The 15,732-nt window shown below is 35.9% G+C and overlaps 3 protein-coding genes across 3 annotated transcripts in view; all 3 read right to left on the reverse strand.

Annotated features, from left to right (window-relative positions):
- LOC306854831 (voltage-dependent P/Q-type calcium channel subunit alpha-1A-like) overlaps nucleotides 1-7,474 on the reverse strand; it is a gene marked incomplete at its 3' end in the record, with an annotated part of 144,837 nt that extends 137,363 nt beyond the window's left edge. The window contains exons 1-2 of the mRNA XM_079393076.1: nucleotides 7,149-7,474; nucleotides 3,978-4,367 (exon numbers count right to left, since the gene is read on the reverse strand). Of these exons, the coding sequence (XP_079249202.1) occupies nucleotides 3,978-4,363 (386 nt within the window). The 5' untranslated portion in view covers nucleotides 4,364-4,367; nucleotides 7,149-7,474. The remainder of the gene's footprint in view (nucleotides 1-3,977; nucleotides 4,368-7,148) is intronic.
- A 504-nt stretch (nucleotides 7,475-7,978) lies between these two features.
- LOC306854904 (PAT complex subunit Asterix-like) lies at nucleotides 7,979-9,965 on the reverse strand. Its single transcript, XM_079393213.1, has 4 exons — nucleotides 9,811-9,965; nucleotides 9,312-9,417; nucleotides 9,107-9,204; nucleotides 7,979-8,950 (listed from the first exon to the last, which is right to left on the reverse strand). Exons 1-4 carry the CDS (start codon nucleotides 9,858-9,860, stop codon nucleotides 8,884-8,886), a joined length of 321 nt encoding a protein of 106 aa, XP_079249339.1. The 5' UTR covers nucleotides 9,861-9,965; the 3' UTR covers nucleotides 7,979-8,883.
- Nucleotides 9,966-10,034: 69 nt separating this feature from the next.
- Nucleotides 10,035-15,048, reverse strand: LOC306854655 (solute carrier family 22 member 7-like). The gene is made up of 10 exons (XM_079392838.1): nucleotides 14,472-15,048; nucleotides 14,084-14,187; nucleotides 13,492-13,646; nucleotides 12,972-13,140; nucleotides 12,741-12,864; nucleotides 11,975-12,084; nucleotides 11,677-11,891; nucleotides 11,476-11,584; nucleotides 10,850-11,056; nucleotides 10,035-10,649 (listed from the first exon to the last, which is right to left on the reverse strand). Exons 1-10 carry the CDS (start codon nucleotides 14,874-14,876, stop codon nucleotides 10,577-10,579), a joined length of 1,671 nt encoding a protein of 556 aa, XP_079248964.1. The 5' UTR covers nucleotides 14,877-15,048; the 3' UTR covers nucleotides 10,035-10,576.
- Nucleotides 15,049-15,732: the final 684 nt, after the last annotated feature.

The raw sequence follows: 15,732 nt of genomic DNA on the forward strand, positions 1-15,732 counted from the left end.
TAAATATAAAGTGATAAAGATCTAAGTTTTAGTTACATAACGTGTAAATTACATAATATATTGTATATTTTTATGTTTATATCTTGACATAATGTGCAAATAATTTATACATTTACAGTTGTGGTCAGAATTATTGGAACCCTTGGTAAATATGATCAAAGAAGACTGTGAAAATTAACCTGCTTTGTTAATCCTTTTGATCTTTTATTTAAAAAAAAAAAAATCACAAAAAGCTAACCTTTCATTGGATAATAAGAATTTAAAATGGGGGGAAATATCATTATGAAATAAATGTTTTTCTCAAACACACGTTGGACACAATTATTGGCACCTTTTTATTCAATACTTTTTGAAACCTCCATTTGTCAGTTTAACAGCTCTAAATCTTCTCCTATAATGCCTGATGAGGTTAGAGAACACCTGACAAGAGATCAGAGACCATTCCTTCATCCAGAATCACTCCAGACCCTTTAGATTCACAGCTCCATGACGGTGCTTCTTCTCTTCAGTTCACCTCACTCATTTTCTACAGGGTTCAGGTCAGAGGACTGGAATGGCCAGCAGAAGCTTGGTTTTGTGCTCAGTGACCCATTTTTGTGTTGTTTTTGAGGTTTGTGTTTGGATTATTGTACGGTTGGAAGATCCAAACATGGCCCATTATAAGATTTCTAATAGAATCAGTCACTTATTGATTTTTTATCTGTTGGTATTTGATAGAATCCATGATGCCATGTGTCTGAACAAGATGTCCAGGACCTCCAGCAGAAATATAGGCCCACAACATCACAAATACAGCATTATATTTCATTGTACACATGGGGTACTTTTTATCCCTGTGTTCACCAAACCCATCTTGAGTGTTTGCTGCTAAAAAGCTCATTTTTTAGTTTCATCTGACCATAGAAGCCAGTCCCATTTGAAGTGCCAGTCCTGTCTGATAACTGAATATGCTGGAGTTTGTTTTTGGATGAGCTAGGAGAATTTTTCTTGAAATCCTCCCAAACAACATGTGGTGATGTAGGGGCTGTTTGACAATTTTTTTTTAAGGTTTTCTGACCCCGAGACTCAACTATTTTCTGCAATTCTCCAGCTGTGATCCTTGAAGAGTCTTTAGCCACTCAAACTCTCCTTCTCACAGTGCATTAGGACGATATAGACACACGTCCTCTTCCAGGCAGTTTCATTACAATTTCTGTTGATTGGAAATTCTTAATTATTGCCCTGATGGTGGAAATGGGGATTTTCACTGCTCTAGCTCTTTTCTTAAAGCCACTTCACTAATTTGTGAAGCTCAATTATCTTTTGCTGCGCATCAGAAATATATTCTTTGGTTTTTCTCATTGTGATGGATGATTAAGGGAATTTGGGCTTTGTTTTCCCTCCTATTTATATTTCTGTGAAACAGGAAGCCATGGCTGGATAATTTCATGTTCATAATTGTGAATATGAATGGGAGTATACTTCAGAGATATTTTACTCTTAAGAATTTCTAGGGGTGCCAATAATTGTGTCCAACGTGTGTTTGAGAAAAACATTTATTTCATAATGATATTTCCCCCCATTTTAAATTCTTATTATCCAATGAAAGGTTAGCTTTTTGTGAATTTTTTAAATAAAAGATCAAAAGGATTAACAAAGCAGGTTAATTTTCACAGTCTTCTTTGATCATATTTACCAAGGGTTCCAATAATTCTGACCACAACTGTATTTGTATGCAGTTTATCTAAAACTATAAACTAATATAAAATACTAAAAGATATAGATAAATATAAATTAAGATATAATTTTTTTTTTTTAATCTCTCTCTCTCTCTCATATATATACATATATTTGTATATATTGGCTTGTTGGGTCATTTTACTAGGATATTTTCAATATTTTTATTTTTGGGTAATTTTAACGCAGGGTTATTTTTTTCTACCTAACCGCTGGGTTGACCTTGTCTCTGGTGAAACTTCTCAACAACGCAGCTGCTGTGAGCACAGGCTTTTTAAGTCCAAAGGAGAGAGCAGTTCTCAGTGCCGCTGCTGCCAATTTGGTGCACTCGGGGAAAAAAAGGTTTGTATACATTTTATTTAATTTATGAAGTCTTTAAAATTATTTTACGCAACACAACATAAGGACGAGATGTCAGCTGCGTCAGCGGCGGTTGTTGTTTTGCGCCTTTGCCTTGCATAACATAACATAAATGGATTTTAATCATCAATACTGAGTGCAATTTAATTTGATTTGATTCTAATTTCAGTACTGTTTGTTTTGGGGCAGGTTTTGGAGTCAGTCACGCCATCTCTCAGCTATGAATGAAACACGAGGCCTTGGTCTAAAGTTTGCAGTTCCCCACGAACAGCAGCCCTTCACCGGCACGAGAATTAGCATTATTTTAGCTAAAAATTTTAGCGATTACATTTAATTTGATGTTAAAATATGTTCTCTAATTTCAGTACTGTTTGTTTTGAGGCCGCGGTCTAAAGTTCGCAGTTCACCCGCGAACAGCAGCCCTTCACCGGCTCAGATTTCGGCGACACACCGGCACGAGAATTAGCACTATTTCGGTAAAAAGTGATTACAGAGAACGGTTGAATACACTTAAATTAAATTGCTACTTCTAAATATGCCATTTTATTTCTAAAATGCTTGTTAAACAAGTTTAAATGTATGTAATATTGTAAACTATGTTGTATTCACCCAAATAAATTCAATTTGTCTTGTATTTTGTACATGGGTGTTCTTGCTTAATAATAAATGTTCATCTTTTGATTATTGCTGTTATTTCTAGCCCATTTAAACGAGCAATATAATCATTTTTAAACAATAGACAACCCAGCATGGTGGGTAAAATCGTTTTAACCCAACCAACTGGGTCAAAATAACCCAGCATGTGTTCTGTCCAATATTTACCCAGCGCTGGGTTGCCAAATAACCCAAATAATCTTTTAGAGTGTACCTATATACATACTTACGTACGTACTTACTTTTGCTTACTTACTGACAGACAGACAGACAGACAGACAGACAGACAGACAGACAGACAGATAGATGTCCAAACTATGGTGGGGTGGAAAGCATGATTTTTGCTATTCTGTTTGGTGCTGCTAGCTGCACAGAAATACACACATCATTTTGACGGGCTCCAATTATAAGTTAAAGTCAGCTGAGGATTTGACCGAAACTGACAAGATCGTGAGGAGCATGTACCCTCTAATCACAACACAAGAAGATAAACAGGCTTTTTGCGTCACTACAACAAAAACATCTTTGGCAAACACACCATCACCACAACTGTCCTTTTTGCCTTATTACGTTTCCATCTTGGTCCGAATTTGTTCCCTTTCCGTTCCATATTTCAAGCAATATCTATTTCACTGGAGCTCAAGGTTTTCACATTCACTAACTGCTGTCAGACACAACTGCACACACAGGGTCCAAATGAAGCAGGGGTCATCACTGTGTCCTTCAATGTGTCCATATCATACACATCCTCTCCACACACACACCTACATGACCTGCCCTTTATTCTCAGAGATATGATAGGAGATGAATATTTTGAATGACAGTCTGCTCCCTGAAGGCTGTAGAGGAGGCATGGAAACAAACTAAGACTCAGAGGAATAGATTCAGAATCCAGATTTTGTATTTCTTTCAACCACATTACAAAAAAAACACCAACCAGCTCTGGTAGATAAAAAAAAAAAGAAGAAGAATGAGGTGGGTGTATTTCACAACCACTTCTATCAAAATGTGGATCTTTGTTGACATTTCATATGAAACAAGGTTATGCTGTTGATTATTTCAATTCACAGGACTCGCACTAACATTAAACTACTTGTGCAAAATTACATTAGAAGTAAATGTCATCAAATGACTAAACATGCCAAAACCCGTGTGATTGGTGCTTTATGATGGACTTTTTTTTTCTTGTACATTTCAAACTAACAAACACAGTCATTTCAAAAAGTAACCAATTATTTAATACTCACTCCCATTGTTTTCGTCGTGCCTGTGGAGTGCTCTGCAATTTATGGGATTGGTGTGCTTTGATGACATCACGGTGGTCAACTAGGCCTCCTCTCCGTCTGATAGGAGGAACCAGAGAGTCACTAGGCATCAAAGAGTAAAGTGTCCCATCCGTCACTACGGTTTCCCCTCCATTGGTTTTGCTGTAGTCAAGTGAGTCAGCTGGGCATACTTCATCACTCATGTCATACACAGTATGATAGTAGGTGGGGTTGGCACAAACACTGCTTCCGCTGGTGGGAGGATGAGAGCGCAGTCTGTGGCCCTGAGGTTGCACTCTCCCTCCTTTCCGCAAGGGCGGCGCTCTCTCCATGATGACTGAGCTGTCTGCATACATGGGAGACAGCATGGCTCTATGGGGGCAGAAATAACAGAAGTGAATATATTTATACAAATAGTTTTTTGTTCTTGTTGTCATTGTTTTGAAGAATATGGATATTAAAGTGAAATTAAAAGAGAAAGATCTTTTTTTATTTTTGTGATGAGTGATTGTGATGAGTTGAATTATTTATATTTTATAATAACCTTATTTATTTATTGGAACACTTCTATTGTGGTTCTAATACTTAAAATAAATAAATAAATAAATAAATAAATAAATAAATATATATATATATATATATATATATATATATATATATATATTAGTCAACATTTGAAATGCATAAAAAAAAAGTTAATCAAAGTTGTCCTAAGACAAGAACGCATTTTGGTTTTAGGATTTAGGGCAACTTTGATGAAAGGTTTTGATCCACTTCAAATGTTGACTACTGTATATACACATTTGTAGCATTATTAACCATCACAACATAATGTCTTTAGTGGAAATCATAATTTACATTGTGATAGTGTTCATTATTATTATTATAATTATTATTAATGTTCTTGTTTTTGTTGGTATTGCGATAATTATTTTAAATTATATATTTGTTTGTTTTTAATGGAACACCTATTCTGAGATGGTAATACTACAAATATATAAAGAGTAAAAATTTTATTTATTTGCAGCATTTTTAATACCATCAGAACAATATTTTCCAATAAAGAAATACTACAGTTATATAATTAAATAAAACGTCTTTATTAGAAAATATTTATAGTTAAATTGTTTACAATACTAGGGGGAAATATGTGACGTACAATCAAGTAGGAAAGGGAAGCTGAGAGAAGAAAAACACCAAGGGAGGTTTAATTAAAAAAGGCTGCATAGTTGTTTAGAGAAAATTGCAATAGGTCAACATCAGGTGAAAATAAATGATGCACTCTGGTACTACAATTTATGCTGACGGTGTTTGAAGAATCTGTCCGCTGTGACACGGGCAGAGGAATAAAGTAATTTAAAGTGACACATACACACTCAACAATTTTAAAAATAAACTCACACATGCACAGACAAAATGCAGTGCTACAGTCAGAAGTTTATGCTTTTCTCTGAGATGAGCCAGAAGGGCTGATAGCACTTCTACTGTTCTGTTTCTGAAAACAAAGCATTGAGGATGTGGCAAATGCTATGGTGATCTTCCCAAAAGTACAAAGAGTAGATAAAAGGAAAGACACAGATGGAGTAAAGCACAGGAAAAGATAAGCACAGTGGCCAAAACGTGAATGGAATACATTCACACTACAGTCCTTATTGTGGCTGTGCTCTTTGTTGACAGGCAGGTTTTGTTGTCAAGCTGTGATTAGGAGAGACACAGCTTGTCTCAATGATCAGACACTAAAGATGGAACTAACTAAATCTGCCTCTTTATTTTTGGCCAATGGAGGGCAAAGCCATTACAATACGCATGCCAGTTCCAACAGGGAATATATTCAGTGAGGTGAAGGAGAACAAGAAGACATCCTGAAAGGCCTTCGCACACTTTTAGGTCTCTTCCTGGAGCCTGGCAGCATTGTGACATTCATGTTTTTGTATTTTTAGTCAGGAACACATCTCATCCTTGTTTAAAGGGTTTGATGATCGGCTGCTTCCTGGACGAGACAAAAGAAACTCGCTTTTCTTTGTTTGCTAAAGCAACAACACCATAAATCTTGCTGTAATGGCATATAGTAAAGCATATAGCCACAAAAGGTAGTGAGACCCAATTTTGGATGATTTAATTTGCATCATTGTGTGTTACAGCAAGTGGCCATTTGTGTGGGTTGGATCTCCACAGCACCAGCCCACAGACAGCCTCACCATTGTGTGGGTGTGTATGAATACATGCAATTAGGGTGACATTTACAAAGTTCTCCAAAACCACAAAAACTTACCCATGAAAATAATGGCCATCACAATCCCTACTCAAAGATGTCAAGTATCAAACTCGATTTTTATACTTCTCTCAAGTGTTAGGCATCTCACATGGCTGCATATTAAAATGAATTTTATAGTGAATTGTAATCAAAAAGGGTTGATGAAATTCAGTCTCTGCCAATTCTGCTGCTGACATGTGTATTGTAATATAGGAGGGCAAAGGAAAATCTTTGAATACACAATAAAATGATTTTCTGCATTTAGTACCATTCAGAGCATAAATAATATGCTGAGTGAACCCATTATGATAAATAGCTCTGGCTGTAAGCCATCACGCCGAGAACAGCAAAAGATGGGCAGAAGATCATCTAACAAATGCAAAAGTCTGTGTTAAACACAACCAATACCATTGTATAGTGACAATAACAGGCAGTAAAATCATATATTTACATGCTACTGCGAGGTAATTCAAAGAATACCATAGTATGACCATGTTACATGACCATGGTATTTTATGATAGGCTACGTTTCAACCAAAGAAAGATTAAAGATTCTTCTCAGATGTCACAGATATTCCAAGTACAGATATTATGTAGATAGATAGATAGATAGATAGATAGATAGATAGATAGATAGATAATATATATAAAATGTATAAATATACATTCACAGATAAAATTAGGTTATTTTGTAAATTAAAAGATGTCTAATATATAATTAGTATATAATGGTATAACATTTACATAAATTTTATATTTTACAAGATATATTTTTGTATTTAGAGCTAAATATTAGATAGACATAATATAGGCATATCTTTAAAGGTGGGAAAAGAAATAAAGAAATATTAAGCAATTGTGAAGATAATAAAGAGACAAACACTTTCCACGACACTCACCAGAGAGGTTTGTGTTTTTTCTGAGAAGCTCCTGGAACCTGAACCCGTCCGGATCACCTGTAGTTTATAGCTGACAAAACTACCAATAAAACTCCACAAACTGAATGGTCCGAGGTCCGTTTTCTCAGAGCAGGAGGTCAAATCCATCTTCAAGCTCGGAACATTCTGTCTTTAAGTATTTTTGTTGAGTAAAACATATAATTGTATGTTTTCTCAGTGTAATCTTCTGATTCTCATCAAATGTGACAATCAAGGCTCTCGAGAAACGACTACGCGGCGCGAGACCTGCTTGCACTTGTACGAGGAGTCTCGCGCTCTGCGTGGAGACGTGACTCGCGCCGAGATTAAAACCACGCGCTCTGACCGCTTCTGCGCGCTGCCTGATGAGAGTCTGTGCTTATGAGACGCTTCTCTTCATTTACGCAGGTTTATTATGAGAGTCTACACATTATTTATGTAAAGGCATATTTCATTGATCTGAAGGAGGGCTACGTAATGAAAATTTATTAACAAACAGTAATATTTCTTAGAATAATTTATAAAAAAAAATATCATTATTGGATCGCTTTAACATTATATGGATTAGGAATTAGCCAATAAGCGTGATCAGACAAATGACGGTAAAATGCTGATTCCATCAATGACATAAAACAATCGTCATAATAAAAGAAATTGGAAACACAATAATGCATTCATATTTCTTATACAATTATTTTTATGTAAAAGGTTATATATATATATATATATATATACATAAATTTTTGTAATATATAATTTAAAAATACAATAAAATCTCAAATATTAACGCAGAAATAAAGTGGCAGAGATTTGAGTGCATAATTTCTCAAACATGTTTTATTTCAAATTAAGCCAGACTAAACCCTAATATTCATGAAAGTTAGATTTATTGTGGATAACGATAGGGCATCAAATCCAATCAGAAAACATATGACTATCTAGCAGAATCATATAATAGGCCTAGGTTATAATATTGTTGGCAGTGTGATTGGAGACAATGTCACCACCTAGTGGTCTGATAGGTTTGAGACAAATACTAATTTTCTTTTACCATCAAATATGGTCTTTTTTTTTTTTTTAAGAAACCACCTTAAGTGTTATAAACCCCAAAAACAAAACAAAAAGCACATTGCTCCTATTAATAAGAAATATAATAAAAAAAAACAGCTCATGAGTTGCCAGATGTTCCTCCAGGCCTGTGCAGAATCAATCTTGGACGCACTGAGAGGAACAAATCTGGCATGTCTGTACAGTACTGTTTACCAATTTTGCAAATATCTCCTCAAAAAAAACAAAATCTTTCAGAATAAAAGGCTTTTTTAAGCTTCCATCTGCACATTTAGTCAGAAGCAGCAGGATGAATACATTAACATCAATCTCTAGTTTTGTACTTCAAAGTGTATTATATACATATATATATACTTGTGTATATATGAAAAATACAGCCACATTTTTTTTGAAGCAGCGCACAAAATCGCTCATTTATTTCTCAAAATCATTCACAGCATATGAATATTAATTAGCATAGTGTGATAACATACATAAAAACAACCGGTGAGCACAGAGAAATCTTGAAACGATCGTACAGGAGCTACAGCCTCTGATTGGCCAGCTGGGCTGATCGGTGTACGTCCCTGCGCTCCAGAAGGACTGTGGGTGGATCAGCTGGTTCTCATGCCATCCCTGCGGAGATGGCTTACTGGGTTTGGATTATTTGTTACCACGGTGGCGACATGGGCTGTGGGTTCTGCAAATAAGACATCACGACGGCCGATATGGACAGCCTGAAGGAATAAACGTATGTTTAATATGGCATTCCAGAAGCATTACATTTGAGGATTTCTTTAGCTAGAAGAAATTGTCTAACAGATCAAATAATAATGGAATCATCCAACATCTGTGTTCATAAGGAGAATAACAAACAAGCGCAAGTAACTCACATGAAGCTGCTCATCATTTGTTTGGTGTCCTCTGAGCTTCGTGAATTGGCAAAACTGATGAACGAGCAATACACAGCAATCCATGCGCACCATTTAAGCTGCCAAAAACACAAATACACAATAATTTAAACATTAAATCATAGCTGAGCATAATCTGCACGTTCAAAAATCAATGTTTGTTGTAAACACAGGTGTTTATGTAGACCTTGAGCATCAGGCCACACATACTGAAGATCATGCCGAGCAGGTTCATGTAATCCGGTGTAGGATCTTCTGATGTGGGGTTAGTTTCTGTGTTGGGAGGCTTATAGCTGTAAAGCAAAAACACAATAAGCCTTGACTATTAATGCTGTCATTTTATTTTGTACTACACAAAAATTACAATAATAAAAAAAATACAAACATCACACCATTTCGTCAGAGAAAGCCTTAAAAGTATACCTTGTTGAACAATAAATGGCATCCGTTAAATATGCAACAATTGTGATACAATACATACAATTGTAGATTGCTGCTGGTATTTATAAGACGTTTAATAAATGACTACAGAAATTAATATTTATAAATTTAGCATAGATTAATTCCATAGATGTCATTTAAAACATATTAAGTAAACATGTTTTCAATGTAGCCGAACTGTTGCTAACTGTGATGCTAACGAAACTCTCATCTCAGTCATCTCTTATTACAGACAAACTACTCACCGAAAAATCTTATTCGGTCGTCTTGGATCTGCCATGTTGTTCACGGTCATATTCTAATAAAATCCTGATAAAATTAAAACTTCCTCGGGAGCTGAACAGCTGAGCTGTGAAACTCTTACTACGCGTTTTATTCTGTTGTATTCAAAGCTGTATGTGATGCACGTGCACCCCCTGCCGCTGTGGAGGGTTATTCATAGATGATTGACAGACAAGAGTCCTCGAATGCATTATTGTGGTAAATATTTATTTGAGAGTCTCATAAAATAAGATACAGAACGTTATTATTAAAATACAAATACTGTAACATCAAAACTGTGTTCACTGCTACTATTAAATCATCATTTTAAAACATATATTGACAATGTGTTAATATCAAAACTCTGTAAAAGGGTGTAATACATACTGTTTGTATAGCATTCATAGCAAGAACAAATGCATAATAAACAAGAAAACAAGAATCATGCAAACATTTCCACCATTATAGCCTATTTCATTTCTTTAAAGATACAGAAGAGAGAGAAAAAAACACCTTATCTTAATAGCCAGCTATTTGTTGACTTTTAAATTCAATGACATTTTACTTTACTATTGTTTATTAGTCTTGTGTAAGCTCATCCCCAGGGACATCAAATATATATATATTTTTATTCCTTGTGCACCATAATTGTCTTGAAATTGATGTTATTTATTCACATCTGTCCATAAAGGTGTTGAACTGTAAGGAATCATTGTTTTCTGACAGTGTTTTCCTTCATGAATCCTTCTCTTATGAATGTGCAGGTGCTGGATTCATCTCATTCAGTTCAACATCCCTCTCTGATTCCTTGGTCATTGTGTGCCTTTAATAAATAAATAAATAACAGCATTTCACAATTAGATCCAGTATTATGGTGAACTGATAAAATGTATAGCTTGAATGTAGTGTAAGTCGCTTAAAAGCATTATGTGAGATGGTTGTTTAAAGTCTTGTAGGTGGAACAGTACTTGACATTTAATGTGATTCAGCAGAAAGCTACTTTGGTATGCTTATATACTATACCTGCCCTCCTCTATATCCAGAACATTCTCTGGAAGCTGAACATTCGTGGTCTCAGGCAGAAGGAAGACCACACATCCACTGAGAACTGCAGTGGCAGCAAACACTAGAGAGGGTGCAAAGCGCCACATGTCCTCCAATAATATGACCATGGGAGCCAGCGCACCTCCAATACGCGCTATAAAAGAGGTATAGCCCAAGCCGCACTGCCTAGGAAAGAATAGAGAAGCAGAGTAAATTCTTAAAAAAGGGGCCATGTTTATGGATAAACTCTAAATAATAAAAATGTACTGTAAATGTTTTGGTCCTTTTCTTAAAATATAATTACACATACAGTCATGGTCAAAAAAATTTGGCACCCTTTGTAAATATGATCAAAGGTGGCCATGGCCAATGTGTATTAGAGAAAAACATTTATTTCATAATGATATTTCCCCCCATTTTAAATTCTTATTATCCAATGAAATGTTAGATTTTTGTGAATTTTTAAAATAAAAGATCAAAAGGATTAACTATGCAGATTAATTTTCACAGCCTTCTTTGATCATATTTACTAAGGGTGCCGATATTTTTGGCCATGACTGTTCATAAATATTAGAATAATTTCACATCAAAAATTTAAAAGTTACCGGAGTACAGTTGGGTAAAGCTCAGATGTGTACAAGAAGGCAATGGTAAATGCTGCCTCAGAGAATCCCTTCCCAATAATTGCAATCCCTGTCCGCACAGCAGAAAACTCTGTGGATGAAACAGCACAACAAAACCAATATATTGTTTCTTAAATAATTAACATCCTGTACAATTTGGTATAAAGAGGTGATAAAGAGTACCTGTTGGGATTATACTGTTTAGTCCAATCAGAGCTCCTGCTATAATGAGAGACCACGCCTGGCCATTTCTGCGTCCAATCCAATCCAGAGTGAAGTAGGTCCCGACCTTAGCTGGGACTTCAATAACTCCATAGACAAACTGGGTGAGATAGATGTTCAGACCAAACCCAGTGATGTTGAAGCTGATGCCATAATAGGTAAAAGCAACTGCAAACCTGTAGATTTAAATAAAGACTTGTCGATTCACAGCGTTTGACTGTTGTTTCACAATGGAAAACAAAAAAAGCTCCTCACATACCAGAAAATCCCTGAGAAAAACACAATCTTCCTCAGTTTCGGTGTCCTCACTAGATCAAGGTAGGAATGATTTTTGTCTGAGACCTCACTAACGGTGATTTTCTTTAAGGTCTAAATAGGTGACAGCCAAAATGATTTATTTAGTTTTTAAAGGGATAGTTCACCCAAAAATGAAAATTCTGTCATTAATTACTTACCCTCATGTCGTTCCAAACCTGTAAGACCTTTGTTCATATTTGTAACACAAATTAAGATATTTTTGATAAATTCCGAGAGCTCTCTGACCCGCCCATAGACAGCAAGGATCCTAACATGATTAAGGTCCAGAAATGTATAAGCGCATCGTTAAAATAATAACAGCAACGTTTACATATGTGATACTCTCACATATGGTGCCAGGGTGACGCGGAGGAGACGAATTGTTGAATAAAGTCATTATTTTTGTATTTTTAGTATTCTTGTTTGTAAAATTACGGTTGAACCACTGATGTCACATGGATTATTTTAACGATGCCCTTACTACATTTCTGGACCTTGATCATGTTAGGATCCTTGCTGTCTATGGGAGGGTCAGAGAGCTCTCAGAATTCATCAAAAATATTGTAATTTGTGTTCCGAAGATGAACAAAGGTACAGGTTTTTAACGACATGTAATTAATGACAGAATTTTCATTTTTGGGTGAACTATCCCTTTAATAAAGATGTAAAAGATGAGATCAAAACTGATTATCATAATAATAACTTAGAGGATAGCTGGATATGTTTACCTCAGTGTCTAATTTATGAGTGTAACTGTGCTTTCCATTCATCTTAGCACACTGAATGAGATACTTCTGTGCCTCTTCCACCCTGCCATTGGTTAGCAGCCATCTTGCTGACTCAGGAATCCACCTTTTGAGATAAAATGCACCGGAGAAAAATATTCATGTAGGCCTATCCATGAAGCACTTAGACGCCTAAAAATCCAGTATTTTTTTTTTTTTTGCACGTGCACTTACCACCAGGCAATTATGCCCACAAGGCAAGGTGAAGTCACTACCAGGATAAGGTGCCTCCAGTCCCTGATGAGATATGCCAGAAGAGCCAAAAGCATGTTCCCAACACTCCACCCGAGACTGATGATAGTACCTGTAAATGTGCGATGTTTAACGTCTGTCCACTCAACACCTGTAGAATGAGCAGAATTTATGAAGGTATTAACAGCATGCACATAAACAGCAAAATGACACGAGTCAGTGAAAAACAATAGTGATCATAAATCTTATTCTAAACCAGCATGATACATGTGCTCAACCTGTTTTTCTTCTGGAATGTGATGTAAAACAGCAAGGGATTAGAATTTTTTTATTATTATTACTCTTGATTAAATACATGCAGCCTTAGTAAGTATAAGAAACTTTCAAAAGCATTAAAATCATTCATGAATCATGATGCATCATTCACAAGTATATAAACAGGATCATCTTGCATTTCATGTTGACTAGAGAGACTGAAAAGAAATAAGGCAGGGATAGATACACAGGGCGATTGTGGTGATAGACATCCCGGTCAGGGCCAGTCCACACAAGGTTCTTGCTATGGCGAACATCACGTAAGATGTAGAAAAAGCTTCAACAATTCCAAAAATAGAACTGGCCACAAAGGAAACTTGAATCATCGGCTTACGTCCAAACCTGTGGAGTGATATAACAAAATATATATATTTAACCACTCAGGATATTCGCACATTGAAAATCACATGGGAAACTGTGGATACATTCCGTCATGTTTGTTACACAGATAGCCTGAGGTAGGCAGTTTTGATGTGTGACATGTTCCGTGACAGATAATGAGATAAAGAATATTTGAACTCTGTTGTGAAAGCAAAGAACGATATATAAATATGTGCAAGTCAGCTATGCAGAACAAATCAAGGGGAATGGATCGTTTTTCAACCTCAGACATGTGAGTAAAGACACTTGATTGCAGAAAAGTCATGTGACCGGATTTTAGCCTAAGGAATCTCGTATAAGGTCCATTGATGAAAGAAATGCTAGAGCATAAACAGTCATAAGGGAAAAAAGAATGGAACAAATGGTTCTTAAACATAATATTATAAAAAATAACTTACTTATCTGCCAACTGGCCAAACATGACAGCACCAATTGTCACTCCAATGAAGAAAAACGTGGCAAGGGCTTGGTTAAGCTTTTTGTTGTCACATACCAAATCCCACTGGAATAAGAGAGAGAAATTATACCTTAATATACAAGCTTATATACTTGTATATTAAGGTATGATTAACCAAGCTAAACCAAGATTAACATATGTTAACATATTTGTTAGAGAATACACTGGTGACATAAAGTTCATTTTTTATGGTACCCTTTCAAAAGGTACCAATATGTACAATTTAGGCGTAAAAGAAAAAGACCTTCTAGCTTTTGAAGTAAATATAATAAGTTACTCAAAATATCATCAACATTTAAAATACAGGAAAGCATTTTGTTTATTTTTACCTCAGTTGCGGTTGTTGAGGTGAACTGTGAGCGGTCATATACCCATCCATATTGGCATGGCACCGACACATTTGATCGGTTTCCATACACTACGGAGAGGTCAGCATTAGGGTCAAAGTCCAGAGGAAGGGGGTACATCTTGCAGGAGCTGTAGGACCCATCTGCATTACGTGGGATCCCAAGTGCCAGAATCTGTGCCGACACCTCAGCACTGTCCTTTGTGCCAGCTGCGTACCGGTCATCCAAGTGAGGCAGGGCGCAGTGGTGGGGTGGCACACCTGAGATGAAGTTGTGGAGCAGGAAGTGCAGCGGGAGGATGATGCGTGGGAGCCATAGGATGTATAGAACCAGAAACTGGAACTTGTTGAAGCCACCAATTTCATGAAGGACGTCCTCAAACCTCATAGCTGAAAGTGAAATGAGCTACCAGATAGATTTGATATCCTTCTTTGTTCCTAATGTATGTTCTACTCACTCATCAGAATCTAAATCTTCTTGATGCAATTTGCTCTGTTTGGGAGAAACACTTGGGTTGGTCTGTAGTGAATGGTGAGCAGAGAATAGTCTGAGGAGATGTGAAATGCCAAATGAGATGTGAAATATCAAAACACTCTTCCCGGTCATGCTTTTCAGGGCCTGTATGAGACACAAGAAGGTCTTTGTCTTGGTAAGCTCAAGAAAAAGAAGAGTCCCTCGCCTTAAAAGTTCACTATCCCTTTCCTGACTAGCTGGAGAGAGGAAAAAGAAAATACATTGGTTCCACAATGACCTTTTTTTGGATTGAAAATATCAAGTGAGATGTCAGTATTAAAGGAGAAAAGCCTTTTTTTTTCTGGTGCAAGATTTGGTCAATTTAATTTGACTCTTGAATTTCAGATATTTAAGAAAAACACCAACTGATATAAAATTTAAAATATATTTTTTTTTTTAAATTATGTTTTTAATTTATAAAACAAAGATCTCAGTCACTGACTGATTCAAACTGGTAAGTAAAATGAGCGAGATTGAATCTTTTTAGATGACCGATTAAAAAGAATCAGTTTGATATAAGCAGTTTAATGTGTAAATGTTTTGAAAGACTGGAAAGAATGTGAAATGTATCTTGTGTAGAAAAACAACAACATAACACAATTAAGACTTTATCATTTTATGATCCTTATTCCAACAAATATCTTTAACATCTCACCATTGTAATAAGAGCAAAAGAGGTGGGAATTGTTCATTTAGAAATAATCTGTATTGACAATTGTCAATAATTGTG

This window comes from Barbus barbus (genome assembly GCF_936440315.1).
Source record: "Barbus barbus genome assembly, chromosome: 35".
NCBI classification, from domain to species: Eukaryota; Metazoa; Chordata; class Actinopteri; order Cypriniformes; family Cyprinidae; genus Barbus; species Barbus barbus.

Excerpts from the sequence above, each read along its gene's own strand:
- LOC306854904 (XM_079393213.1), bottom strand. The coding sequence starts at position 9,860 with ATGACCGTGAACAACATGGCAGATCCAAGACGACCGAATAAGATTTTT. Across the intron at positions 9,418-9,810 it reads CGACCGAATAAGATTTTTCG|CTATAAGCCTCCCAACACAG; the intron begins GTGAGTAGTTTG and ends TTTGCTTTACAG. Across the intron at positions 8,951-9,106 it reads CAAATGATGAGCAGCTTCAT|GCTGTCCATATCGGCCGTCG; the intron begins GTGAGTTACTTG and ends TTATTCCTTCAG.
- LOC306854655 (XM_079392838.1), bottom strand. The coding sequence starts at position 14,876 with ATGAGGTTTGAGGACGTCCTTCATGAAATTGGTGGCTTCAACAAGTTC. Across the intron at positions 13,647-14,083 it reads TTTGGCCAGTTGGCAGATAA|GTTTGGACGTAAGCCGATGA; the intron begins GTAAGTTATTTT and ends ATCACTCCACAG. Across the intron at positions 11,057-11,475 it reads CTTTACCCAACTGTACTCCG|GCAGTGCGGCTTGGGCTATA; the intron begins GTAACTTTTAAA and ends ATTCTTTCCTAG.